The following is a 27,687-nucleotide window of genomic DNA, read 5'->3' as shown; positions in this document are numbered from 1 at the left end:
GAATCGTTGGTTGTATGGACGGTGGCGATGTAGATTGTGAATCCGACGTGGCGGCGACAACATGACTAGGTAGCAAGCTCACTATTGCGACATCGCTCATTGGTGGTTGCTATTATTTTTCCAAATGGGGGTGGTTTTGAGGTAGTGGTTTTATTGGATATAGTGGTGACTGATTTTTGTTGGTGGCAGTGGCAGTGGATATGGAGGTTGGGACGATTTTTGTTGAATCTGATGAGTTACCAAATCTATCTTTAATGTGACTGTCTATGACCAGATTTCTATTAAGTGGACTGTATTTGACTTGATCACATATAGTCACATGGTCATAAATAGTTACACTGAAGAAAAATTTGGTATGAACACATAGGTCACAGTTCATACGTTACAGGTCACAATTTGTCGTTAAGGTCACAGTTCACTGATCACAGGTTTGAGTTCACAATTCAGTCATTTCATATAAGTTACAAATCAGTATATATGGATCACAGGTCAATAATAACAGGTCACATGTTGTTTTGTAGAAGTTATGGATCAAATTTATAGGTCACATTTTATGTTAGAGTTACGAGTAACAAATCACGGGTTAAAATCATCTTTTATACGTCATAATATACACAGGTCATTGTCCAGAGAAAGAAAAAAGATTTGTGAATTTAATATATTTAATTACAAAAATATTTATTTCCATGAATTATTTCATAACTAAAATTTTAATATTATTTGATTTTTGAAATTTCAAACTTTATTTCTTAATTTTGAAATTAATCATATGTATATTCATTCCACCTGATTAGGTCACAGATTCAATAGAACTGATCACAGATGACAATGTGCACAGGTCACAGATCTAATGCAATTGATCACATGTCATTGCCCAAAAAGAAGAGAAAAAGAAAAATGGTAGTCGGCGGAAAGGTGAGTGGTCATCGAAATAGTCGTCGGATCGGTGTGAGAGGTCGTCAGAATATTCGTCAGAACGAGATAAGTTACCGGAGCCATCACCGGAAAGTCGTCAAAATTGCCGTCGAAAGTCGTTGGAGCCGTCACGCGGAAGTTGTCGGAGCCATTGCCGGTACTACCGGAGCCGTTGCCGAAAGTCAGCGGAGAAGCTATTGGTGTTGTTGTCGGAGGCGAGGTGGGATAATGAGAGAAAGAGAATGATTTGATATGATGGGTGAATGGGTTGGAGATGGAGTAGAATAAGTATATTAATTATACTATATTATAATTAAATATTTAATAAATTTAATTATCACCTTATTTTTGAAAGATTTGTAGAAGTTTGTTGGTTTTGAAATGTGATTTTTAAATGAAGGATTTATGTGGTGTTCTCTAATTCAAGTGCCTTTTCCTTTTGAAATTTAGAGCAAAATGATGTGAGTACGCATGGAATTAATAGGATTGGGCCTAAATTATCCTATTTTTGTGACTTTTCGGCTATGAGTTAATGGCTACTAAATCACAGGCCAATGGCTGTGGTAACCAATGCTTGGTGGACTACTTTAATGGGTAGTTTGGCGCCCAATAACCAAAGGTTGGATGTAAATCGTAATGCGGTAAGTCCATCAATGGCCCCCCGAACCTTGTATTTAGCATCACTATGGTCAATCAATTTAATTTTGTTTCACCATGACCTTTCAACTTCATATTTAGTATTATCATGTCCACTCAATTTGATTTTATTTCACCATAACTGCTCAATTTCATATAACGTTTCACCATGGTCATTCAAATTCTTTTTATCATTTTCACTAATTTTAAAAGGGGTAAAACGATAACTTTGAATTATATAAAATAAATTTTAAAAAATAAAATATTATTTTTAAAAATAAAAAAATTACTTTAAAATAACGTTACTTAAAAAAATAAAATAAAAACTATTTTACAAATTTTTTTTATAAATAAAATGAAAACTTATATTATTAAAAAAAGGTCTTTAAAATAAAATAAGGAGTTTACTTAGAAGAATAAAATAAAACAAAAAGTTATTTAAGAAAAAAGGTCCTTAGAAAATTAAATTAAAATAAAATAAAAACTGATTTAAAAAATATTTTTAAAATAAAATAAAAACATATTTTAAAATGTTAATTAGAAAAATAAAATAAAATAAAATTTTATTTAAAAAATAACCTTTTTTAAAATAAAAAATTATTTTTATTTTTTAAAATTTATTTTATATATATAATGTAATGTTAAAATTTTACCATTTGTAAGATTAATGAAAAGGGTGAAAGAAGTTGGTGGCTATAGTGAAATATTGTATAAAATTGGGTGACCATGATAAAATAAAATCAAATTGGATGGCTATCTTGACATTAAGTATAAAATTAGATGGTCATGGTGAAATAAAATCAAAAGAAGTGGTCATGATGACACTAAGTATAAAGTTAGATGATCGTTAGTGAATTTAAGCCAAATTGTAATATGAGTCTTTCAAGATAAAGAAAAATATTAGTTGCCAATTCACTAATACATTTTACCCCAAAAACGTGTTGTGAAATCACAATCAGGACTATGGAGGGACATGACTTATTCAGTTCATTTGGACCCATTCATATGATTTAGTAAGTGTTTGAACAGTGACAAGTAATAAAGTGAATATTTTAATTTTGAATATCGTCTTACAAAGACTAAATATTTAATATCAATTTTTATTCTAACCTAGTTACAATATAAATTAATGTAGCAACCAGTTATGAAGTCAACTGTTTAAGTTATAACTATAATTAAACTAAACTATTCTAATTTAATCTAAGTTTAAATAATTCACGGTACATTTTAGGATGAAGTGGTTGAAATTTCGATTTCACTTATACTATTTAATATTCGTTCAATCCAACGTCTCTTAGCACTTTTTTATATTCATTAACAAATGAATTAATCAATTTTAGTTAGTAATATCTTTCGAGTAAAACCAATCCTATCTACACGTCTGAATTTACTAAATTTCTATGTAAATTCATAAACATTTGAAAGCATTCAATTGTAGTAATTCAATCATTATTGCATAAACTGTAAGATTATCCCTTGACCTCTTATTAAAACCTTAATCACTTATTGCATGAACTAGACAAATAAATCTTCTTTCGATTTCAACATTGTGCATAAATCAAGCAATTTGTCATCAAACATTTTAATGTCAATATTGTGCTTAAATCAAGCAATTTGCAATTTTGCATCAGGGTTATATCTCTAGCATTCTCTTTCTAAACCTCAATTTAGATCGAACGCATTGTTCAAGGCTCATAAAGAAATACTTGAAGCGATTCTCATCATTTTTCTCAATAAAAAATGTCGATCCAATATTAATTCTTCCTATGTTATAGCAATACCTACCCAATTTAAATAAACAATAATCATAATTTAAATAATCAATTAAATATTAAATAAACAGAAAAATAAACAATTGAACTAAATAATTAATTAGATATTAAATAAACAGAAGAATAAACAATTGAAATAAAATAATTAGCAATTAAAATAAATATTAAATAAACATCTAAACAATGAAATACCTAACATATTTAGTATAACTCTTCTCGATTGAACCCATCAAGTCCTCCAGTGCACATTATTTGGTCTTCCAAACCTTCTGATAGCTCATGATCACATCGTACTCTCGACGAACGTCATTAATGATGTCCAAAGGTCTCTAAATCGTTCATGGGTCCTGAAATTTGTGTATTATTTCTCGACCAATGAAACATGATGAAGCTTGCCTGTAATCATTTCGACGGATACCCACTTCGCAAATATGTTCTAGTGCATACTTAAGAACTATAAGGAATTCATTTATGTCCATCTTCATCGCTCACAAACGCCAATGACATCTGTCGTCAACGCAAATAATTGTGTACGTCGACTTGTTTGATTTTTTCACTTTAAACTTGAAGTTATGCTTCAAAGCAATCCGGACACAATTTTCTGCAATTCTTTCTTTGATTCGAACAGTTGCTTGACGTATACATCTTCGTCATTAGGAACCACACGCGAATAATTAGAGGACCGTATAATCGGTCTAGTATGTGAGCTCTCAACCGACTCATGTCTTCCACAGGATAAAGCAATCAAATCCTCATTTGTGGATACATTTTTATTCTCGTTGTCTTCAACTGCCGAGGGAATTATGTGCGTAATAGTGTGATCATGGTGAGTAGCAATTATTTCGAGAATAATCACATTATCTTCATGAGCAATTTGAACTGTATCCCTAACATTATTTACATTACGATCCTCTTCATCGAAAATTTCATGTTCACTCTCGGGGACATTTTTCCTTAATGAAGTTACATAAACAGGAGTTGACTTTTGGCTAAGAGTGGGCATTTTTTCCTGGAATCGGACCGGAACCATTTAGAATCGGTCGGTTCGGTTCCGATTCTTCTAAAAAATAATTTGGCTTCGGGACAAAATATTAAGAACCGATCGGTTCCGGTCCAGTTCTTGGTTCTAGTATGGGAATCGCGAGGAACCGAACGGTTCTCATAGAATTTTTTTAGTGGGTATTTTTTTTCTTTTTTGGTAAAATATAAGACTTACTCTTCAATTTGTCCCGAAACGAAATTGTTAATATATATGACTTACTCTTAAAGTGAAAAGAAACTTCTATCAAAGTAAAACAAAATTTAAAAAAAAAAATTGTAGAGGCAGTGACATATGGAAATGAAACGAATGCTTATGTATATAGTTCACATGTCACTTTTTAATTAAATAATTGAGAAAAATACTGAATTGTGATTACCTGAAAGTTCAAGAAAATGTTAAAAAGGGACCCTTCAATTGACTTTTTTTTCAGTAAAATATATGACTTACTCTCCAAACACTTTTATTTTGTTTTCATTTTGATGAAAGTTTGTTTAATCATTGAAATACTAGACGGTTTATATAAGTTAATATTTGTTTTATAATAGTAACTTATATTATTTGCATATTGTTTTAAAATTTGTATACTTAGTTTTCTTTTAATCTTTGTATAATATGTTCGGTTCTTATATATTTTTTTTAAAAGTATCACATTGGTAGTTTCTTTAGATTTCTTATTAGTAAACATTTTATTTTGACATCTTTATGTAAAGAACTGGACCAGACCGAACCGAAATCGATTGGTTTGGTTCCAGTTCGGTTCCATAGCTAACAATGGAACCAATGGTTCCATTTCTAAAATTCTCATTGGTATTCGATTCGGTTCGGTTCCTTTTAGAACCGGACCGAACCGGACCGCGCCCACTCTTACTTTTGGCATTAGATCAATTTAATTAGATGCTTTATCTCCACTTCAAAACTAATTTTCATAAATGGAATCAAAATAGTTGAATGCTTTTAAAATAAAAATCTCAATTACATATCGTACGGAGAGGGATCGACGTTAAGCATGTTTTGTATATCATGGTACATTTCTGTAAACGATGTACTTCTTGTTATAAAAATTACTTTAACCTCATCTCATTCACTCGTCCATTTCCATTCCCATTGACATTTTCATTCTTTTAAAATTCACCGAAATAACAAATTGGGACACTTGCTGATATCATATCTGCATCACAAATTAAAAATATTAGAAAATAATTAGATTAAATGGAAGTAATTAATATATAATTATTTTAATTATTCATTTAATACTTAATTTAATTTTTTTTATCTAAAATATTATATTAATTGTTTTAATTGTTTAATTAATATTTATTTTATTTATTTCAATTAGTTATTTATTTACTTAAATAAAAAATATACATAAACAATTAACATAATTCATGAAATATAAACAAATAAGTTATAAAATAAATAATTAAACATTATTTATATAAAAAAAAGGTCTGGGCCATCTGTCCGGACCGTCTGGGCCAACCGTTATCGCCTCCATTTGCTTTGTTTGGTAATTTTACAGACGACTATAAATTTTTTCTGAAATAATATGTATACAGATGAATTTTTTTCCTCATTTTTGCTAAAAAAATTGTACAACGGTTTAAGACTCTAATAATTTATCTGACTACTTCGAAATAAAATTTAAAGATTCAAACAATATACTAGTTTAACTAAAACGAAATTAAAAATATGTATTTATACTTATCAATTTCGAATGACGACTATGAATAATATTTTTTTGTTCAGCCTATGATAACTTTGTGAGATTTCAATGTTCTGACAAATGGAAAAGGAAATTTCTTTTTAACTGTGTTAGAGAATCTGATATAGAAAGTGATTTGATTTTGAATTTTAAGTGGGAGTGGTTGGGTTTATTAATTTTTTAAACGAGGGTATTATTGTCTTTTGCACAAATGATATGTTTTTATAATTACAAAACATAATAAGATCAAAAATGACATTTACTATTCAAAAAGCCCTTTTGGTGAATGGTAAAAAAATATTGATCAATGTGGCAAAGTTGTTTGACTTGGTCCTTTCGAAAAGTACCCCATTATCAAGTCAAGTGTTTAAGTTATAACTACAATTAAACTAAACTAATCTAATTTAATCTGAGTTTAATGAACTCATGGTAACTTTTAGGATGAAGTTGTTTGAAACTTCGATTTCACTTATACTATTTAGTGGTCATTCAATCCAACATCTCTTAGCACTTTTTCATATTCATTAACAAATGAATTAATCAATTTTAGTTAGTAATATCTTTCGAGTAAAACCAGTCCTATCTACATGTTTGAATTTACTAAATTTCTATGTAAATTCATAAACAATTGAAAGCATTCAATTGTAGTAATTCAATCATGATTGCATAATCTGTAAGATTATCCCTCGACCTCTTATTAAAATCTATATCACTTACTGCATGAACTAGACAAATAAATCTTCTTTCGATTTCAGTATTGTGCATAAATCAGTCAATTTGTGATCAAACATTTTAATGTCAATATTGTGCTTAAATCATGCAATTTGCATTTGCATCAGGGTTATATCTCTATCATTCTCTTTAATTGAATGAAAAGATTCATATTTATAAACCTCAATTTAGGTCTAAATAGTATCTCAAGATGACAGCGAACCATAATTTCTGTCAAATTAGGATATATCAAATTGCTGGAAATTATACTCGTATTTGTGCTATTTGGTCCCTGTTTCGTCTTTCTTCTTCTAATTGAGTCCTTAGATATTGCAATTAGGCCTATCAACTTCCAAACACTTTCATCCCCAACTTCCCTATCATGTCTAACTCTAATCCTTTTTGATCAATTATTATTTATTTTCATCCGATTTTGTCCAATATTGGATTTTCTCCTAAAATAATCAATAAACATATAACGTTAAATATCTCGTTCATAAAATTACTTCCAAAGATCTTATTTGATGGCCAAGATATGTAAAATATTTACATATTTACACTTATCAACACCCTTTTTAAGCATTTTGGTTCGCAAAAATTTTATTTTTCAAGAAATAGTAGTAGATAAATGAATAGCATTTGTGGGTCGTACGAAATGTGTGATTTAAATTCGTATTAACTTTAAAAAGTAACTTGTTAGGAAAATATACAAACAGAGCATTAGATTCCTTGTGTATAAGATTTTTAGATATTAATTCTAAGGATAAATTACCCGTTGATTACATATCGAAATAATAATTATTATGTAGGGATTTGGCTACTGTGGACGTTTAATATGGAATCTCAAATTTGGATAGGTAATGATCCCGAAAAAATGAATTGATGCAGTTTCACAATCAAGATGCGTCCGACACTTATGAACCATATGGAGATCGCTAGATCGGCCTGATAATAATGCTATTTAGCACCAATTTAGAGGATGCTATGTGATTTACTCAACGAAAGGTGGAATTAAGTGACTCATATAATCTAGAGAGGTGCTACAAGTACAGCGGTCTATTTTACAGACCCCTGCCAGAACACACACATGCATGAGTCCCGATGTATTTTTTTTGTTTTTTTTCCAATGTGGGACCAACCCCTACAGTAAGGGATCGGTAAGGCTTTTGTAACTTATCATATAATACGACATTAGTACCATCTCAACTGGTGTTTTAACACCAGTGGTGCTAAAAAACATTACTCTTAATTTAATGTCTATTTGTTTATTATTAATTGACTCGAAATACTTCAGTCTCCTCTAATTTAATGTCTATTTGTTTACTTTCGTTTTGAGTTGTGACCACCCTTTTGTTTACAATTATGTTTTTACATTTCATGTTCGCTCGGGGGAATAATATATATATGAATGTGTTTACTTTTATGTTTTGAACATCTTTTAGTTTCTTCGTTTACTTCTTCCAGCTATCTCAAGGTGTTTTTCCTGTGGTTTAGTTCAGTGCTTGACTTTTTTATGCTTTATCATTATTAGGGTTGGGTTGATTCTGAATTTCAATTTTGTTGATTATATTCTATCAGGTATGAACATAGCAGTGAAGGTGTTTGATGATCTTGGAAAAATGGGTACGTCTGGGAGATACCAGCCACGTTTTGTGAAGCTTGGATTGACTTTAATTTTGTATTTATGCTGGTCTTTGTTGCTTACTGGCGCGGATAGACAGAAAACTCATCCTGCAGAAGGTAATTTCTGCTGTTTGAACCTGCAAAAGATGAATATTCTATAATGTTATAGGAAAATTGTGCATAATATCCAAGAATATTTTGTTCTTGTTTTTTGTTGGTGTAACTTACTTTGTGCATGTCTGCAATGTCAATGAGCAGTCCAAATATATTCTATTTCTTAATATAGGATATTTGATTGTATATAATTATACCTTTCCTAGAAGATTTGATCGTAATTTACTTTATTTAGATGCTATAATTCTATTATTTAAATGAGAAGCAAACCTCAATTTAGACATTCAAATCAATTGATGTGGTATCAGAGCCATACATCTCTTCAAAATATATGGCCTTACTCCCATAATTTAGGGTGGCCGAAAAATTTATTTCTATTGACACTTTTTGTGGGAACCATGAAGTCAGTCGAGGGTAGAGGCAGTTGGATTCTTCAGTTTTTTTGAGTACTCGACCTTTTTTTTTTTTGTGTGGAGCAGTTATGTTTTTTCTTTTGATTTTGGATATGTATAGAAATTTTTACTTGTAGCCAGGTTCCTTTTTCTGGAGTAGGTTTCTTCTTCAATTTGTGCTCAGCGTCGAGGTTTCTTTTTCATTTTTTTTAAAGGACTATCAGATTTTTATTATATTTTAACATAATAATGTCAAGCAAACACTCCGTTGTTCAGTTTAATAACAAAAATTATGTCAGTTGGGAATTTAAATTCCAAACGTTTCGTGATCTAGATGATCTCAAGGAACTTAACTCATGGGAAGGGAATGATGCCAAAATTGATTTTGGCTACTGAGTTCTATTGAACCCCATATGTTCAACAATCTTTGTTCATTCACTACTGTCAAAGAGATGTGGGATATCTTTCAGCAAATGTATTATCATGAATCCTGCCCAAAAATTCAATTGGAGTTAGATATCAACAAATATCGTCAATGGAATCTATCTATTGAATAATTTTACAATGGATTTCTCAATTTATGCAGTGATTACTTTGGGTTGGTATGGTCCAAGATTTCGAAAATACTGTATTGAATGCCTTACAAGATATCCATTCTGAAAGTCAACAAAATAAATTTTTGATAAAGCCATGGCTCGAGTTTCAAAGTATACATATTGGGTGAATCAATCGCGAACCCGTCCCATCTTTAGATGTCTATTTAGGGAAAAATCTTGAGTGAAGAATGGTGCCTTGCCTCCCAGGCTGGCAACAATCAAGAGGTTGTTAGTACTGAGATGGTCAATATGGCCTACACTGCTCAAGGAAAAAGGACAATCCAAATCCTTAACATAGTGTCCTAGTTGCGAGGAATCTTAACATATTGCAGCAAGAAGTTCTGCATCTATTGCAACAAAAAAGAGGGTCATACTATAAAATGTGGTCCTGTGCGACCTCAAAATCGATCGACCCCTGCTCTCCATACTACTATAATACTGCCTCCTACCAACCCGTTGTCTCGAGGAATTCTTTTACTCGTATGTTGAGCATGTTCGACATATGATTATTTCAGCTTCTCTGAGCCTTAGTCAATTGACTCTACGGCTTCCAGTCACATGACTGAAACTTTGAAGGTCCTACATGATGTTCGTGAGTATGATGATGAGCAACATATTCATTATTCAGATAGTTAATGGTAGTACCCTTCCTATTACTGCAGTTTGAAATATGAGGTTCTCATCATTGATTTTTTTTTTCTGTCTTCTCGATTTATCTACCAATTTAATTTCAATAGAACAATTGATAGAAGATATTTTGCTATACATTTTGATTGTAATGATAGTCGTGTGTCGATCAAGCGTCACGATAAGTGATAGGGAGAAAGCCTAAAGTGGGACTTCTTTTTACTTCTTCAGTCTTTTTCGTCCCTCGTTCCTTTTATATTAGTTGTTTTGTTGTTGTTAATAATAGCTATGTTTGGCATAATAAATTGGGCATTTTAACATATATTGTGAAACATAGTTTTTAAAATAATATGAATGACATTTTTCAATTGTCTTTAGATTGTGCCTCTGTAAGGTGTAATTCCAGAAATAACCAAGGTGATACTGGGCTCAGTTTCCACCATATATCGACACAACCTCGATTGAGACAACACCCAACTTCCACTTCCTTCCTTCCCACATACGGTTGCTATATATACTCACAAAGAGTCGGCCAAGATAAAGAACAATGTATAGCCCAAGAGAAACCATGCAGGTTATATGAAGGAAAGAGGCCGAGAATCAAAGTCACAGAAAGAGATGGAGTGTTCTTCATAGTGGAGGCGTAGAGGAGCCGTAGGTTATAAGCCAAATGAGTGACCAAAAATGGTAAGTTAGGTTACGTTAACTAAGTGGTCCAAACAAGGCTCAACACAAGGTAATGGGCTCCAAATGAATACCATAGCCCTCCAAGTAAATGGGACGAACTATGAGCAACACCATTAAAATAGGTTGCTTGTAATGGTCCATAGAGATGTGGGTTGGGTTGTCTCGATGATAGTGTCGACATATAATTCAATCATATGGCCAAGGCCGATTGATAATAAATAAAACTGAGGTTACATCATTACCCGGAAGGTCGTTTGACAACAAATTGCCCAACGACCTCCACCTTGGTGTCAAAGGACCTGCAAAAGAAAATGTCTCCCATTAGTGACACCTCTAATAGAAAACCAATAAAATTGAAAATCATTTACCTGTGCCAATGTTTAGAAGTTCCTTGCAACTTCTAAACTTTGTCAGTGGTAGTACCTTCATCCCCATATCGAAAGGGTTGTAGTGGGTGTGGACCTTTTCAAGTCTTACCACCTCTTGAGATATTATATCTCTAATGAAGTGGAGTCTAACATCAATGTGTTTAGTGCGCTCGTGAAAAATCGGGTTCTTGCACAAATGTATAGATGACTGACTATCAGAGTACACTACCACATAATCATTCAAGACACATAGTTCATGAAGTAGGCCTCTAAGCCATAGAGCTTCTTTGATAGGTTCAGTAGTAGCAATATATTCTGATTTTGTAGTGGATAGTGCAACAATATGTTGTAATTGTGATTTCCAACTAACACATGAATTAGATAGGCTATGTTGGATTTTATGCGCAATATTAAAAAGATGAAAGCGAAAATCAACACAAAAATTTTACGTGGTTCGACGATGTGCCTACGTCCACGAGAGCTTAGCGAAGCGAAGATTTCTTTATTCAGTTGTTAAAAATAGGGTTATAACATATTATTTATACTAACCTAGCCTGGGTCCATATAAAACTTTAAGGCTCGTATAGAAAATACCCCTGTATTGTACCGCGGGGGGTTGCCCCCGCACCCCCAACCCATTCAGCATCCCTAACAACCAGACGGTGAATTAAACCTGCGCAAGGCTGATGCCGTCGCTCCGCTCCTCTCACTCCAGTCCGCTCCGCGTAGGCATCGACCCATTTGATCCAGGACCTGTGTTCCACTTTATATGAGTCACATGCATAACAACACGTAAGACGAAGTGGATTTCTTACCATCCCTATCTCCTGCATAATCAGCATCTACAAAATCCTTTAATTTTATACCTTCTTTATCAGCACTAAATTTTAAACATACGTCACTTGTACCCTTCAAGTACTTTAATAGCCACTTTAGTGCTTCCTAATGTTCAGCGCCCGGATTAGCAATATATCTACTAAGAGTACTAACAACTAAACCTAAATTCGCTATAGTGCAAACCATCAAATACATTATGGAACCAATCACATTAGAGTGAGGCACTCTACTCATATATTCTACTTCACGCTCATTGCAAGGGGATTGTTCCTTCGATAAAATAAAATGATTAGCAAGAGGCAATGTGACAGGTTTGCAATCACTCATATTAAATTTCTTCAATACTTTGGATATGTATGGAGATTGATGCAAAAACAAAATGGAATTTGACATGTCTCTTTCTATTTCCATACCTAGGATTCTCTTAGTCTTACCTAGGTCTTTCATGTCAAATTCACCACTTAGTTTTGCTTTTATATTATTTATCCACTTAGAGGATGATCCAATCAAGAGCATGTTGTCCATATAGAGCAACAAAAACAGATAATTCATTAGTCTCATTGTGTTGAAAATACAAGTAGTGATCAAATTTACATCTTTGGAACCCTATAATGAGTACAAATGAATTAAACATCTTGTACCATTGTCTAGGAGAGTGTTTTAACACATACAAGGATCTTATCAGAAAATACACATAATTAGGTTTTGACTTATCCTTAATACTTTTTGGTTGATTCATGAAGATTTGTTCATCAAGCTCACCATATAAAAAGGCAATTTTTACATCAAGTTGTTCAAGTTCCCAGTCAAAGCGTACAACCAATGCGAGCATGACCTTGATAGTGGTGTACTTAACAATTGGTGAGAAAATCTCAATATAATCAACGCCCTCCTTCTGTGTGTAGTCTTTAGCTATAACCTAGTTTTAAACCTTAAGGGTTCCGAGCTACTAGTACCTTCCTTAACCTTAAAGACTCATTTGCAATCAACAATCGATTTGTTCTTAGGCCTAGGTACTTATTGCCTCTTCAAAGGTTTTTGGCTCTTTATCAGCTAGTTCTTCATAACTAGCTTGGGCGAAAGCTAATTCAGATTCAAAACTAAACCTTCTAGGTTCTCTCGTTTGTCTCCTCTCTCTATCCCTAACTAAGTTTTAGTTAGCTAAATGATTTTCTTTCTCATAGTGCTCTTCTATCACTACTTCATTACTATTCTCCACCTCAGGTTCCTGAACTTGAATCTCCACTTCATTAGGAGCAATAGGGGCAGGTATACTGAGCTTTCCTAACTCCACCTTAAACGGGTCTCTTTCTTTACCTGGTTCAGTTTCACTCTCAGGTTCAGTTTCCCCTTTAATACACGGAATCTCATTCTCGTTAAACGTGACATCCCTACTTATGGTGATCTTAACCCCTTTTTGGCTTCTATCCCATAACCTACAGCCCTTAACACCCTCGGAGTATCCTAGAAAGACACACTTCCTAGCTCTAGGTTCCAGCTTTCCCTCACTTTGATGAGAAAAAGATGTACAACCAAAAGTTCTAAGCATCGAGTAATCACTCAATTTACCCGACAATCTCTCATGCGGAGTGTCACCATTCAATGCAGCAGAAGAAGTCAGGTTAATCAAATAACAAGCAGTCATAACAACCTCATCCCAAAATGACTTGGGAACACCAGAACTTAACATCATGCAACGTACTTTATTAAGTATGGTCTTATTCATCCTTTCTGCTAGCCCATTTTGCTGAGGAGTGTAAGAAACGGTCTTATGTCTAGTTATGCCGCTTTCTTTATACATACTATCAAATTCCTTATTGTAGAATTCTAGGCCGTTATCTGTCCTTAAAAATTTGATTTTCTTGTCAGTTTGATTTTCCATTTGTCTCTTCCAATTGTTAAAACTATTAAAAGTCTCAGATTTATCTTTCAATAGATAGACCCACACTTTCCTAGTGTAGTCATCGATAATAGACAAGAAATACCTATTCCCACCCAATGTGGAATTACTAGCAGAACCCTACAGATCAGAGTGCACATATTCAAGCATGTCTTTAACTCTATTAACACTCTTGGAGAAAGAAGTTTTATGATACTTACCAAGTACACAATGATCACAAAATGACAAATCTGACACATGGTCATTACCAAAAGCACCTTTTTTATTAAGTAGCTTAAATCCCTTGATGCCTACGTGAGCAAGTCTATTATATCATGTGTGTGTGTGATCAATCTTGGTAGAAGAGATAGAGGAGTTCAAACCTCTAATTACTTCTCCAGTAGTAATATATATATCGTTTTTCTTAATTCCCTTAATGAAAACTAAAGCACCCTTGATCATTTTTAGCATACCATTTCCAATTTTACCAGTAAAGTCATCCTTTTCAACTCTCCCTACTGAAGTCAGATTCCTAGACATTTCAGGAATATATCTAACATCCTTTAACGTGTACATAAAACCTGTGTCAAATTTTACGTTTATGTCACCAATTCCAACAAATAGTATAGGCAAAGTTATCACACAGCACAACATGCCCAACATTAGATTCATGCAATTTATAAAACCAATTCTTCTCAGACGTCACATGAAAAGATGCACCAGAGTCAAGTATCCACTCATGCATGCGGGAATTAGCAGTTAGATTTAATTCAGCAGTATATGCAACGAGACTTGTTATCATATAGACCTCACCACCATTTATATCGGAAGTAGATGCTAACACATTGACCTCGTTTCTCTCCTTAACCTTTAGCTTACCCTTCTCCCTATGACAATCTTTTATAAAATGCCCCGTGTTTCCACAATCATAGCATTTTCTTGCCTTAATCCTAGATTTTAATCTAGACCTACCTTTGCTCTTCTTTTTCCATCCATTACCACTTGACTTGTCACTAATTTGATATCTATCATGACTATTTTGCCTAAATTGAGTTCTACCCAGCATCATATGTACCTCACCGTTCCTCTTATCGTGTTTTTCAACCCTAATTTTCATTTCTTTACTTCTAAAGGAGTCTATGACAATTTCAGGTGTCAACGTGTCTCTACCATACTTAATGGTGTTCTTAACTTCCTTATAGGAATCCGAAATTGCATTGAGCAAAATTATAGCTTTATAAGTTTCGGACACAGTCTCATCACAATTAACTATATCTTGCATCAATTTGTTAAACACGTCTAAATTGTCATCGAGATCTTTTGAAGGATCCATTTTAAAACTGAAAAAATGTTCGAGCAAGTAAAGTTTATTTGGTGTAGACTTAAGAAAATATAAGTCTTCCAATTTTTTTCAAATTTCTTTAGTGGTTTTCAGTTTACCCACTTTTTTTAAAATGGCGTCAGAAGAGTGTAAAATAATTGAGGTATAAGCAAGCTCATCGACTTCTTCCCTTTGTTCTTGTGAAATATCAGTTGAAAAATTGCCTTCAATGACCTTTGAAACTTTTTGTTGGACTAAAATGCCCTTCTTTTTTGTTGCCAAATAGCAAAATCACCATTTCCATTAAAAATCCCCAAATCAAAGTTGTAAGTTGTCATCTTTACACAATAGTTAAAGAGTGCACAAAAAAACAATCAAACCACACAAAGTAGTCTTAGGGTTTCAGATAATATACGCCGTTCAAGATTCCCAGGGTTTCGTAAGACTCGGGATCTTAGATCAAGGGAATGTTCGAAAACGGGTAAGGTCACGATAATTCTAATGGAATGGATAAGCAGCGGAAATAACAATGCAACAAAAAAAACTACGTCTAACAGATAATTAGTTTCACGACAGTTATGTTACTGAGGCTCAAATACTGATTTAACTAAAAGACAAATACTCAATCAAATAATCAAGAGCACGTAACCCTAATTCTAGCACAAGCAATGGCAACCCCCAAACCTAATGATCACCCCACCCGATGATCTGCTAGTGCAAAAATATAAAGGTTTCAACCAATTTACCAGAGCGGACCTATCTGAGTCCGTAACGTGAAGAGATGCGAATTTGCTGCTTTAGGGCTACCACTATTCGCCCTAAAGGTTTAGCAAATATAACAGTTCGTTCAACAACAAATGCAGATTGTAATCAGGGTAAAATCGTCCAAAATTTTCTGCACAACCTGAAACACTAAACCAAACACATTAGTACGTTCATAAAATTAAAATAATTGAAATGGCACAAAAAAACCACGTAGGAGGTCTTCCACACGCCGCCGCCACCGTCGATCGTCGCCGCCGCCACCGTCGATCGTCGCCACCACGTGCCTCTACCTACTGGTTATGGGTCCGGCCTCCGTTCGTCCAACGAAGGTCACGTTTGGTCGGAATAAGCAGTTGCAAGATGACCTACGCTCTGACCTAGTTATAAGGTGTAATTCTAGCAATAACCAAGGTGATACCGCTCAATTTCTACCATATATCGACACAACCTCGATTGAGACAATACCCAACTTCCATTTCCTTCCTTTCCACATACGGTTGCTATATATACTCACAAAGAGTCAGCCAAGATGAAGAACAATGTATTGCCCAAGAGAAACCACACAGGTTATATGAAGGAAAGAGGTTGAGAATCAAAGTCACTGAAAGAGATGGAGTGTTCTTCATAATGGAGGCGTAGAGGAGTCGTAGGTTATAAGCCAAATGAGTGACCAAAAATGGTAAGTTAGGTTAGGTTAACTAAGTGGTCCAAACAAGGCTCAACACAAGGCAGTGGGCTCCAAATGAATACCATAGCCCTCCAAGTAAATGGGACAAACCATGAGAAACACTATTAAAATAGGTTGCTTCTAACGGTCCATGGAGATGTGGGTTGACTTGTCTCGATGATAGTGTCGACATATAATTCAATCATATGACCAAGGCCGATTGATAATAAATAAAACCGATGTTACATCATTGCTTGGGAGGTAGTTTGACAACAAATTGCCTAACAGCCTCTTATAAACTTTGTAAATGCAAATCGTTACCTTTTCCACGATAGGGTAGTCGTACTTTTATATGTTTTGAGATTGTTTAAAATGATGTTTGGGGTATAAGGTTTTGCAATTCGACTTTGGCTATAGATTTGCATCTTTTCTACAACAAAAAACTATATTATTCCTTAGTGTTCGTGTCCTTACATTCCTAAACAGAATGGGATCGTTGAGCTTATGAACCAATATCTTTTAGTATCGCTAGCTAGTAGGGAGTTTGAATTATTTGAACATTAATTGACTTGGTATCTCTTTCATTGTCCAACATATCAATCAGTTTATGCAAGCTCTTTGTCAACCCCATTTAGCTACTGTTTGTCATGTTCTTTGCTATCTCAAAGGCACCGTTGATCATGATTTGTTCATTATTTTGGAACTTATTTTCAATTGGTGGGATTTGGACTGATACTCGCCATTCTATCACAACTTAGTGTATATTTCTTAGTGGTGCACTTATTTCTTGGAAAAGTAAGAAGTAAGCTTGTGTCTCGAAGTCTTCAACTGAGTTTGAATATTGGGTCATGTCATCAGGAAATGGTATGGCTTTAGGATTTGTTGGGGAAATTGGTGATTCACAGATTTTTCCTACTCCTCTTCTTTTTAATAATACAATTACTATTCAGATTGCTAGTAATTCATTCTTTTATGACCATATCGACCATATTGACGTAGATTGACATTCTATTCGTGAAATGCTTGGTGGCCATGTGATTTCTCTTCCTCACATCTCTAAAAAAAATCAAACAAATGATGTCTTTACCAAAGTTCTATCTCACATCCCCATCAATTTATGGTTGACAAATTGATGTTTATTGATCGTCCAACATCAATTTGAGGGGAATGTCAAAGAGTTGTCCAAAAATATTTTATTTCCTAATATAGGATATTTGATTGTACTTTCTAATCTAAGACATTTGACGATACATAATTATACCATTCTTAGTATAGGAGAAATAATTGTAATTTATCTTCTTTAGAGGTTGTGTTTCTATTATTTAAATGAGAAGTAGACCTCAATTGAGGCATTCAAACCAATTGATATGCTATACTATATTAGATCGCACTGGACAATGGCAAGTAGATTATTATTAATTAGTTTGTCTTTTTGGTGAAAGATGATTGGAGTCAATTGAATTTGATTTTGATGTATGTCTCCTTATTTATCTAAACGTTTGATTTTATTTTGTGTAGAGTATTAACTGATTTCATTTTTCATTTGAATCTTTATTTATTTTTTTAAAAAAGGAGAAGGAGCAAAATAACCGGTATTTTCCCCCTTTAATTCATTGTTTAAGTTGAACACATCACTCAATCCGAGTATTGACACAAAAACGGCCAAGTTAATTTTATGAGCAATTCCTTTTGTCCAATATTCCATTCTCCTAATGTTGGTGAACTGTTATTATAATATTAAGAGTGATAAAAAAACAAATATAATCATGAAACCTAGATAAGGTTTGTTCAGTTTCACGAACATATATATATATAACCATGATAAGTTTTAAATGTTGTCTGCAGTGAATGCATTGAGAGCCATCAGAGAAAGTTTGACCGATCCATTTCAGAATCTTAAAAACTGGAAAAGGGGGGATCCATGCACTTCAAGTTGGACCGGAATTTTCTGCTATAATATTACACCGGATGATGGTTTTCTTCATGTCCGAGAATTGTATGAAATTCTTTTTATGCTCCATCCAACTATTTTAATAGACATAAAATTACTTAACATATAACATTTCCTGGCAGGTCATTACTGAATATGAATCTGCATGGAAATTTATCTCCAGAACTTGTCCATCTATCTCATATGAAGATAATGTGAGTTAGATGTATTTCGTTCTGCTCTTTTCCAATAGCATTTGTGTACGTTTTTTCAATTAATCATCTTCTGCAGAATGGTAGCTTTCTTTTGCTTTTCAATAACTATTTTTCTTAATCATAATAGGGATTTTATGTGGAACAACATTAGTGGGACTATACCAAAGCAGATAGGCAACATTACAACGTTAGAATTGTTGTAAGTTGAAAAAAGCTCTTTGCTCACTCTCTTCCCTTTTCTAAATAAACACTCGTTCTACTTCGTATAATGTTCGACTAGTGTTTCTGGAAATAAGGGCTTTTATATCCATGCTCCGAAGTGCTTCAGATTTAATGCTAAGTCATGTCAAGAAGCGTAACAAATCTGAATCATTTGGGAAAAAATATCCTCTCTTTTGGATAATATTGACATGTTTATATTATGAGCATGCTTGTCTTGGATTAAAAACCTTTTTTTATAAGTAAATAGGTAAGTTTTAAAATAAATAAATCTATAAAAGTTGCAAAAAACTTTCTTATTTTGACACTGAACTAGGTTACTTACAAGAAAAGTAAATTTTTATACATAAATGTAAGAATTTATTCAAGTATGGTTGGGATGTAAAGTTACTTAAAAGTGCACTATATTCTGCATTGCGGTTTTCTTTCTCTGGTTTCAGGCTTCTCAATGGAAACAAACTAACAGGCCCCTTGCCTGATGAGATTGGTAATCTCCGCAACTTGGACAGGTTGCAAATTGATGAGAACCAAATATCTGGTTCAATACCGAAGTCATTGGCGAACTTGAACAAAGCAATGCACTTGTAAAATTTTCTGATTTCTGGATTAATATCATTTTATTTTTCAGTTTTTTCATTCTCATCTTTTCATTTTAATTTTATTTCTTTATACTGTGAACAGCCACATGAATAATAATTCTCTCAGTGGAAAAATACCGCCAGAGCTCTCTAGATTGCCACAACTTGTTCATTTGTGAGTTGAAAACATGATTTTCTTATCGATTCCACTCATCTAATCATCTGATGTTAGTTAAAGATTTAATATACCGCAGGTTGCTCGATAATAACAACTTATCGGGACATCTTCCACCAGAACTTTCTGAAATGCCAAGGTTAATGATACTGTATGTATCTTGCTTCAATAGGATACATTTACTTTTGTCTATTCCTTGATATTAAGTTTTTATTCCTTTTATTTACTGTTGTATGAAATAAAAATGTCAATATTTCTTCTGGGGATTTACTGGAAAAATCTCTGAACATTGAAATTTGACTTTTATTTTTTCCAGTCAACTTGATAACAACAACTTTGAGGGGAGCACAATACCTCCTTCTTATGGGAACTCATCTACCTTAACGAAGTTGTAAGTATATTCTATTCATTTGTGCTCCAAAACACATTTATAGGTAAAGATAATCGATGGTTCACGATCAGCATTCAAGTCATATGCACCAGAAGGTCGAGAATAAATTTTATTACAATTTGCTTTTGTTGGCTGTATCAGGAGTCTTAGGAATTGCAGTTTGCAAGGGCAAATTCCTAACTGGAGCAACATGACAAATATTGCTTATATGTAAGTTGTTATACATTAGATGTATGTTTGGTATGCTGGACTGGATAATAGACAAATATCTTAGATATTTTAATATTGTCCAATATAGTCCATTCTACCAAGCAAGCCCATATGCTGTAGAATGATGATGCAGTGTCAGAGATGTTGACATAATCCTTAACATAATGTTACATTGCATTCTATTATTGAATTGTATAAAACATAGTCAATTTTTTCATTCAATCATATCTTGCCTACACCCATTATGTCAAGATATCTATCTACATCTTTCTGACAAAGTAGCTTGAGTTCTGCTAAAAAAATAGGCTCAATGATAAGGTTTTTTGACAGACGTACACTTGGTAAATTTCTGTTGGCAGTTAAAAAAAATTAAACAAAAAACTGTCAAGTTAGTCCTTGGAAAAAAGCACTGTCATTGAGCTTGTTTCTTCAGCATTTTCCAAGTGGCTTTACCTATGCTGTAAATTTAGCTATGCTGCGCCCTGACCTTATAAGTTTGTGTTTAACCTTTGAGATAATATGGTCTCTAACTGGTATTTCTTCATCTAATTATCATGCTCAATTCAGAGATTTGAGCCTAAACAAGCTTAGTGGAACAATACCAACAGGTGTGCTTCCTGAGATTATGACAACCATGTAAGGACTCAATTTTCTCATTGATTGTTTTGGTTCTTAAATTGAATTACGTCGGAACTGGTATTACAGGGTTTGCCTTGGAAAAACATGACTTTCACTTTTGGAACTAATACTTAGTTTCAAATATGCAGTGATCTATCGAACAACAATCTTAATGGAATTATTCCTGCAAGCTTTTCAAGGCTTCCCCTTTTGCAGAAATTGTAAGCACTCTTAGACTTCTTAATCAATTTGGTGTTCTGGAAATGATTTAATTCTAAATTTAAAGGTTCCAAGTTAATCTTCATTCACGTCCAGTTATTGCCCAAGGTATAGTTATCTTGATCCTTCTCCAAGAATGTGATGAACTGAATATTTGTCATCATTTCTCCTGCAGGTCACTAGCAAACAATTCATTAAGTGGTTCAGTTCCATCCACCATTTGGCAGAATAGAGCTCTCAATCAATCTGATACACTCCTCTTGTAAGACCTAAAACAGGAAAAGAATTATGCCTTTCCTACCTATCATTGATCCTATTAATTTCCCTGAGGCTTAGGTATTGGTCCACCCTGCCAACCTCCAGGCAGGGGCGGAGACAGAAGACTAGAGTTGTGGGAGCAAATTTCACAAAATTTTAATTATGGGGGACAAATTTAAAATTATAAGGAATTTTTTTTTGAAAATCTTGAAAATTTATAACAAAATCTTGCATTTCAAATTTAGTGTTGTCCCACCCCCCAATACAGATCCGCCCCTGCCTGTAGGGGCAATGGAATAAAACTGTCACGGGAATTTGAGGTTGAAGCTAGAGTTTCATTATCTCCATCATACTGAAACTAATCATTTAGAAAAATGCTTCTTGTACACCTCTCTCACATGAGAGGGGACTCACATTGATTAAAAAATTTGTGAGCCCCCTCACATGTGAGAGGGCTGTAAGGGGGCTGTACACTAGAGTGTAAAACTCTACAATCTATGTACATGTAGCATCCTTCAATGGTTTAATAGGACAAGATGTCAAAGTGTTCTGATTTATTATCTCACTCATGCAGTTATGATTTCTGACATCGCAGGGATTTTCGGAACAATAAGTTTTTAAATATTTCTGGCAGTCTTGTCCTACCTCCAAACGTCACTGTTAGGTTCGTCCAATTATCACTTTGAGCCGTGATGCCTTTTTTCCTTCTGAATTGGACACTTATAAAAAATGGAAGTTCTAATTTTATACAAGATTGAAACTTAAGATATTGAAGTATATTTTCCCCCTCCTTCATCAATATAAACATTTTCAGCCTTCAAGGAAACGTTGTTTGCTCCAAAGGCGATCTGATTCAGTTCTGTGGATCCTACAAAGAAGAGTTTAACGAGAATTTGAACCGAACAAGTTCCAATGTCTGCCTTCATCAATCATGTCCACCTCATTATGAGTTTGTCCCAGCATCTCCTGCTGGTCACTGCTTTTGTGCTGCTCCTCTGCTTGTTGGGTATCGTTTAAAGAGTCCCGGGTTCACAAAATTTTTGCCGTATAATGATAAATTTGGGCATTACATAAGTGATGCTCTCAATTTGACTATTTCCCAGTTTGACATAGATTCAGTTGCATGGCAAAGTGGACCTCGACTGGGAATGTATCTGAAGATTTTTCCGGCAGACATAAACAAGAGTATTAAACTGTTTAATAGGAGCGAGGTCCTCCGAATTCGTGGTTTGTTTGGTGGATGGAACATTCATGGTAACGAAGTCTTTGGACCTTTTGAGCTGCTCAATTTCACGCTTTTGAAACCTTATAAAGATGGTTCGTCTCCTTTCTCATCTGGCATGTTCCACTAAGGATTTATTTACAGATAAAAAAGTCTTCTGGACCATGTTAACTCGCTATCTGCCTTTTATCTGCTGAGGAAAAGGATTATCTTCATTACATTTTATTTATGAACTAAAATCATTGTCTACTCCAAGCTTCTAAAGAAACAATATATCTATTTGCATGCTTAAAAAATGTACCAGGTAGCTTGTTACAGAAAATGTTACCTTAGTCCATGCTTAAGCTGTCAACTAAAGCTATTATAAGAGGAAAATGGAGACATTTTTTGTGTTGGAAATGAGCCATTGTTTTATACTTACGGAGATGGTGGCATTCTAATTTTTACTTGTACAAAATGGCAAGAATCAGCTCTGGTGCAGTGCTATTTGTCAAAAATCAGGACACTGAAAAGGTAACTGATTTTCCAATCCAACATGAAGTCATCAAGCAATAACATGGATAATTTTTTCGAACTTTAACTATTACATTTGATTTGTACCGGAACTATGGGCCTAGTTGAACTGAAGAAACCAGAATTAATCACATGCATTCATTATCTCCCAACATCTCTGTTTTGTATTGTTGTTATATAGATGCCTGAATTTTTTGGCTCTCATTTTTCAGTAATCTCTTTCGTGGGCTTTTGTCATTTTTGCTTATTTTTCAGGAGATGTTCTAAACTGCTAATTTTTTTGCAGAAATTTCCTCTTCATCATCTGGTATAACCAAGGGAGCACTGGCTGGTATAATACTCGGGACAGCAGCAGGATCTGTAATACTATCTGCTGTTGTGTTCCTTGTTTTTGTCAGATCGCACTTGAGGAGACAACGTACAGATTCAAGAAGACGTCTATGTAAGCATCTTACAATCCCTGGTAGATATTGGTAGGTAAATATAATTTTCTTTGTGATTTCATGGCTTATACTGTCATCCATGGAATTATTTTGATTGACTCTTCGCCAAACGTTAAATATTCATGCTATAGGTTTTCCAGAAAAGTTGCACGATGCCATTATAATTCGCATAAAGTATTCTGGCAGGAACCTGCTTCTTAATTTAAATAACTGAAGTTCAGATTACATTGATGATACTCCTACAAAGTTAAACAAAAAAATCCTGAGTATAAAAGGAACGGAACCAGACCAGATCGGATCAAAAAGGAGATCAAATGGCAAAGGAAATGAGGGAAAGGAGGAGATGAATTGATTTGTTGAAAATAAAAAAGAAAAAGAAATGAATCAAAGGAGAAGAGAGGCAACAATGATTGAGGGGCCTAATTCAATGACATAAAGAAATTAGGGTTGAGATGGTGGGAGTAATATTTGGTTAATAGATGAAGTTCTCATCCGTAAAAGGGGCTGCATACTATTGTTTTTGAGTGTGGTATAGTAATTCAATATGACTTTCCTTCCCAATTTTCACATACACATTCAGACATACATATGTATCACACATTTATACTCAACACACAATCCATTTTCTTGGTTTTTGCACTGAAATCTCTCATTTCATTCTATTGCAGCATCAAGGACCTCCATCAAAATCGATGGGGTAAAAGATTTTACTTATAGTGAAATGGAAGTTGCAACGAATAATTTTAATAGCTCAACCTTTGTTGGAAAAGGAGGTTACGGAAAAGTTTATAAAGGCGTTCTTGCTGATGGAACTATCGTAGCCATAAAGCGTGCTCAGGAGGGATCATTACAGGGTGAAAAGGAGTTTCTTACCGAAATAGAATTACTATCAAGGCTACACCATAGGAATCTGGTGTCATTGGTTGGATATTGTGATGAAGAAGGTGAACAGGTACCCAATAATTTAGATATTTGGCAAAGCTTAATCAAAGTAAAAATTACATTCAACATTTTTTGATAACTTACTTTTCTCTACTTTTTAAATAAAATGAGGTACTTAATGTGAAAGTAACTATTTCCTTACTGTCACAATAACTAACTTATTTTCAAATTCAAGCCTGTCCAGGTTTTGAATGGTGGTCTTAGGAATTTTTCAACATAATTTTGATTGATTCATTCACCCATGAGATATGTTTACTTACTACTAGGATCTGCCTGAGGTTTGATTGGTGGATTTTGGAAGAACATTCCCCATTTTCTTACTCTCTAGGATTCATAACATTTCTTCAACAAAATTAAAAAGCTTTTTCTTGATCTGATATCCAGCTTCATATAATATAGCTTAGATAAATTAATACAGAAAGTGTAGGGAATGGCTACATGGAAGAAAAGATTTCTTGCTGTCCCTATTGAGAGTCCTGATATGACGAGAAGAAAGGATAATGTTTATTGTAGGAAGAGCATGCGGCAAGATTACAGCACTTAACTTTTCACAGTTCATTTCAAACGGCTTTCTAAATAGCTTGCTTCTTCTTCTAATATGAACTCAGGACTCCCAGAACAATGACAAAAAGTGCTCGAAAGCTTAAATCTATCTGCTTTAAATTTTATAATCTTCCGGGAGAGCAACAATTTTTTTTCCAATATATCTTCAAATTGTTGTTATAGATGTTGAATTTCTCTTGGTTTACCGTATTTTTCATGGTGCAGATGTTGATATATGAATTCATGTCCAATGGTAACTTGAGAGATCACCTATCGGGTAAATTTGAACTCGTTCTTTTTAAATTGGTATTGTATACGTTTAAATAATTTGTCATATGTGGTTGGCTAGATATTTTTGAAAGCATCCTAACCTGCATCGAGCCTCTTGGGCAAAAAAAATTTATGGAATTTTTTTTTTTTTTTTTTGTTGACGGGCACATAGTTGAGAACTGAAAATTTTATGTATTAAATCAGATGTTAGTGTTTGCTGTGTTAGCAAGTTTTTAATGTTTGAGATATCACAGGTAAATTAAAAGTTCATTTGACTTTTGCTATGAGACTGAGAATTGCATTGAGTTCAGCCAAAGGCATCCTTTACCTACATATGGAAGCCAATCCTCCAATATATCATCGAGATATCAAGGCAAGCAACATATTATTGGACCCTCGATTTACCGCCAAAGTTTCCGATTTTGGACTATCGCGACTTGCTCCAGTTCCCGACTTTGAAGGATTGGTGCCTGCTCATGTATCTACTGTAGTTAAAGGGACGCCGGTAAGTATGATTGCACGACCGAGCTCAAATATGTATCCTTTCATTTAGTTTTCCAGTAGAACCACTGGATTCAACAGTGAAACCAGAACAATTCTAATTCGATTCATTTTATGTGCTACTCAAAAATGTAATGCATGATTTTTTGTAGGGATATCTTGATCCAGAGTATTTCCTGACTCATAAGTTAACTGACAAAAGTGATGTCTATAGTCTTGGAGTTGTATTTTTGGAGCTCTTAACTGGGATGCACCCAATCTACGAAGGCAAAAACATTGTCAGGGAGGTACTATCTAGCTACTTTGTTATTGTTCTAGGTGCATGTTTATCAATTTACTTTTAAACGAACAATTTTTTTTAACATATTTGTTGGTCAAAGTTGGAAATAAGCAATAACCTATTTTGACCATATGTAAGAGTTACTTTTACAAGAAGTAATTTTTTACTTGAAAGTAAGAAGCTAGCTCCGAACTTGTTTGAACGAAAAAAACTTGCAATTTTACATTTTTTAAAAGACCAGTCGAACATGCACGTGTAAAATAGAAAGCAATATGAGTGAAATTTTGTGATGTCATATTTTATACCATCTTATGGGTCCCTTTGGCATGACTTTTGCTTCCTATCGAAAAGTTTTTGAGAAAGTTAACTTAGTTTTTGTTTGGAAGCTAATGTTTAAAAAAAATTCCTATCCCAAAAGTGCTTTTAGAGGAAGTTACATTGACTAGCTCCCTCTAAAAACTCTTCTAATTAGAAGATTTTTTAACAATTAGTCAGACAAGTTCAAAAGCAAGTTTTGGGTCTTAAAAGCCTTTTTGGCTTTTCTAAAGTCATGCTAAACTAGCCCTAATTACCGATGCAAAATGATTCTATTTTTTTACCAGTCCGTTCATAACTGTATGCTGTTTTACTAATCTTCCCCTCTAAAAAAACGAGTTGCTGGATGATTAACTTTACTTAATCGTCGTCCATTTTCATCAGGTCAACATTGCATATTCTTCTGGTATGATATTCTCTATCATCGATAAACGGATGGGATCTTATCCTTCTGAATGTGCTGTGAAATTCATAAAGCTGGCTCTTAACTGTTGCCACGATGATACAGACACTCGACCCTCAATGGTCGAAGTGGTTAGAGAACTTGAAAGCATATCGTTAATGATGCCAGAATCCGATAACATCATTTCAGAATCCACACTATCTGATGCTGAGAAGGTTTTCACTCCAACATCTTCGTCTTCTACAGTAAAAACTTCTAACGTTTCGGAAGATATTTCTAGCAGTAATCTTCTAAGTGGAGTCTTTCACACCGTTAAACCTAGGTAATGTTTTTACTTGCCACACCTTTCCTGCTTTGGTTAATGGGAAATTAACCAGAATCTGTACGGTCTATAATATGTTTAATTTTATCTGTAACATGAGAATATAAGTGGTCTTATGCCTAGCATTCCAGGGAGCCTCTTAACTATAGTTTGGAGGATATACTCTAAAAATGTGTATAAATAAAAATCATTTTAATTGTAACACTGTACAAGACATGAATACAGTTCCTTTCTATATATATCCTATGTTTTTTTTTATTAAACATATGAAAATATTGTCGTAATATTCTCCATGATATTTTTATTCTTCGTTATTAGTTGTTCATGTGTAGGGTTGTTTTATATTAGCGATTAATTAGCTCCTATTATTTTATTTCTTCCGAAATGAAGAAATGGGGCAATTTGTCCTTTCACATCCACGCCCCACTAAAAAAATATTTTAGTGATAGGATATGTGGCTCTTCAG

At 33.8% G+C, this 27,687-nt stretch overlaps 1 protein-coding gene across 3 annotated transcripts; it reads left to right on the top strand.

The window, feature by feature from the left end:
* Positions 1–1,469: 1,469 nt before the first annotated feature.
* LOC111403688 (probable LRR receptor-like serine/threonine-protein kinase At1g06840) lies at positions 1,470–27,437 on the top strand. Of its 3 annotated transcripts, none has more exons than XM_023032280.1 (21): positions 1,470–1,556; positions 8,357–8,518; positions 18,500–18,650; positions 18,728–18,799; positions 18,927–18,998; positions 19,459–19,602; positions 19,700–19,771; positions 19,851–19,922; positions 20,088–20,162; positions 20,304–20,372; positions 20,940–21,008; positions 21,140–21,211; positions 21,385–21,471; positions 22,063–22,131; positions 22,282–22,784; positions 23,489–23,644; positions 24,314–24,597; positions 25,356–25,407; positions 25,655–25,905; positions 26,054–26,188; positions 26,881–27,437. In XM_023032280.1, the coding sequence occupies exons 2-21, from the start codon at positions 8,359–8,361 to the stop codon at positions 27,223–27,225; spliced, it is 2,910 nt and encodes a 969-aa protein (XP_022888048.1). In that variant the 5' UTR covers positions 1,470–1,556; positions 8,357–8,358; the 3' UTR covers positions 27,226–27,437. The 3 variants fall into 3 exon arrangements, with proteins under 3 accessions (XP_022888048.1, XP_022888049.1, XP_022888047.1); XM_023032281.1 differs by lacking the exon at positions 1,470–1,556 and adding an exon at positions 8,152–8,252 and having other exon boundaries at positions 19,851–19,910; XM_023032279.1 differs by lacking the exon at positions 1,470–1,556 and adding an exon at positions 8,152–8,252.
* The last annotated feature ends 250 nt before the right edge of the window (positions 27,438–27,687 follow it).

This window comes from Olea europaea, chromosome 11 (assembly GCF_002742605.1).
Source record: "Olea europaea var. sylvestris chromosome 11, O_europaea_v1, whole genome shotgun sequence".
In the NCBI taxonomy this organism is placed as follows: Eukaryota; Viridiplantae; Streptophyta; class Magnoliopsida; order Lamiales; family Oleaceae; genus Olea; species Olea europaea.
The sequence above is the reverse complement of the archived record's forward strand: the minus strand, read 5'-3'. Positions and strand labels throughout refer to the sequence as shown.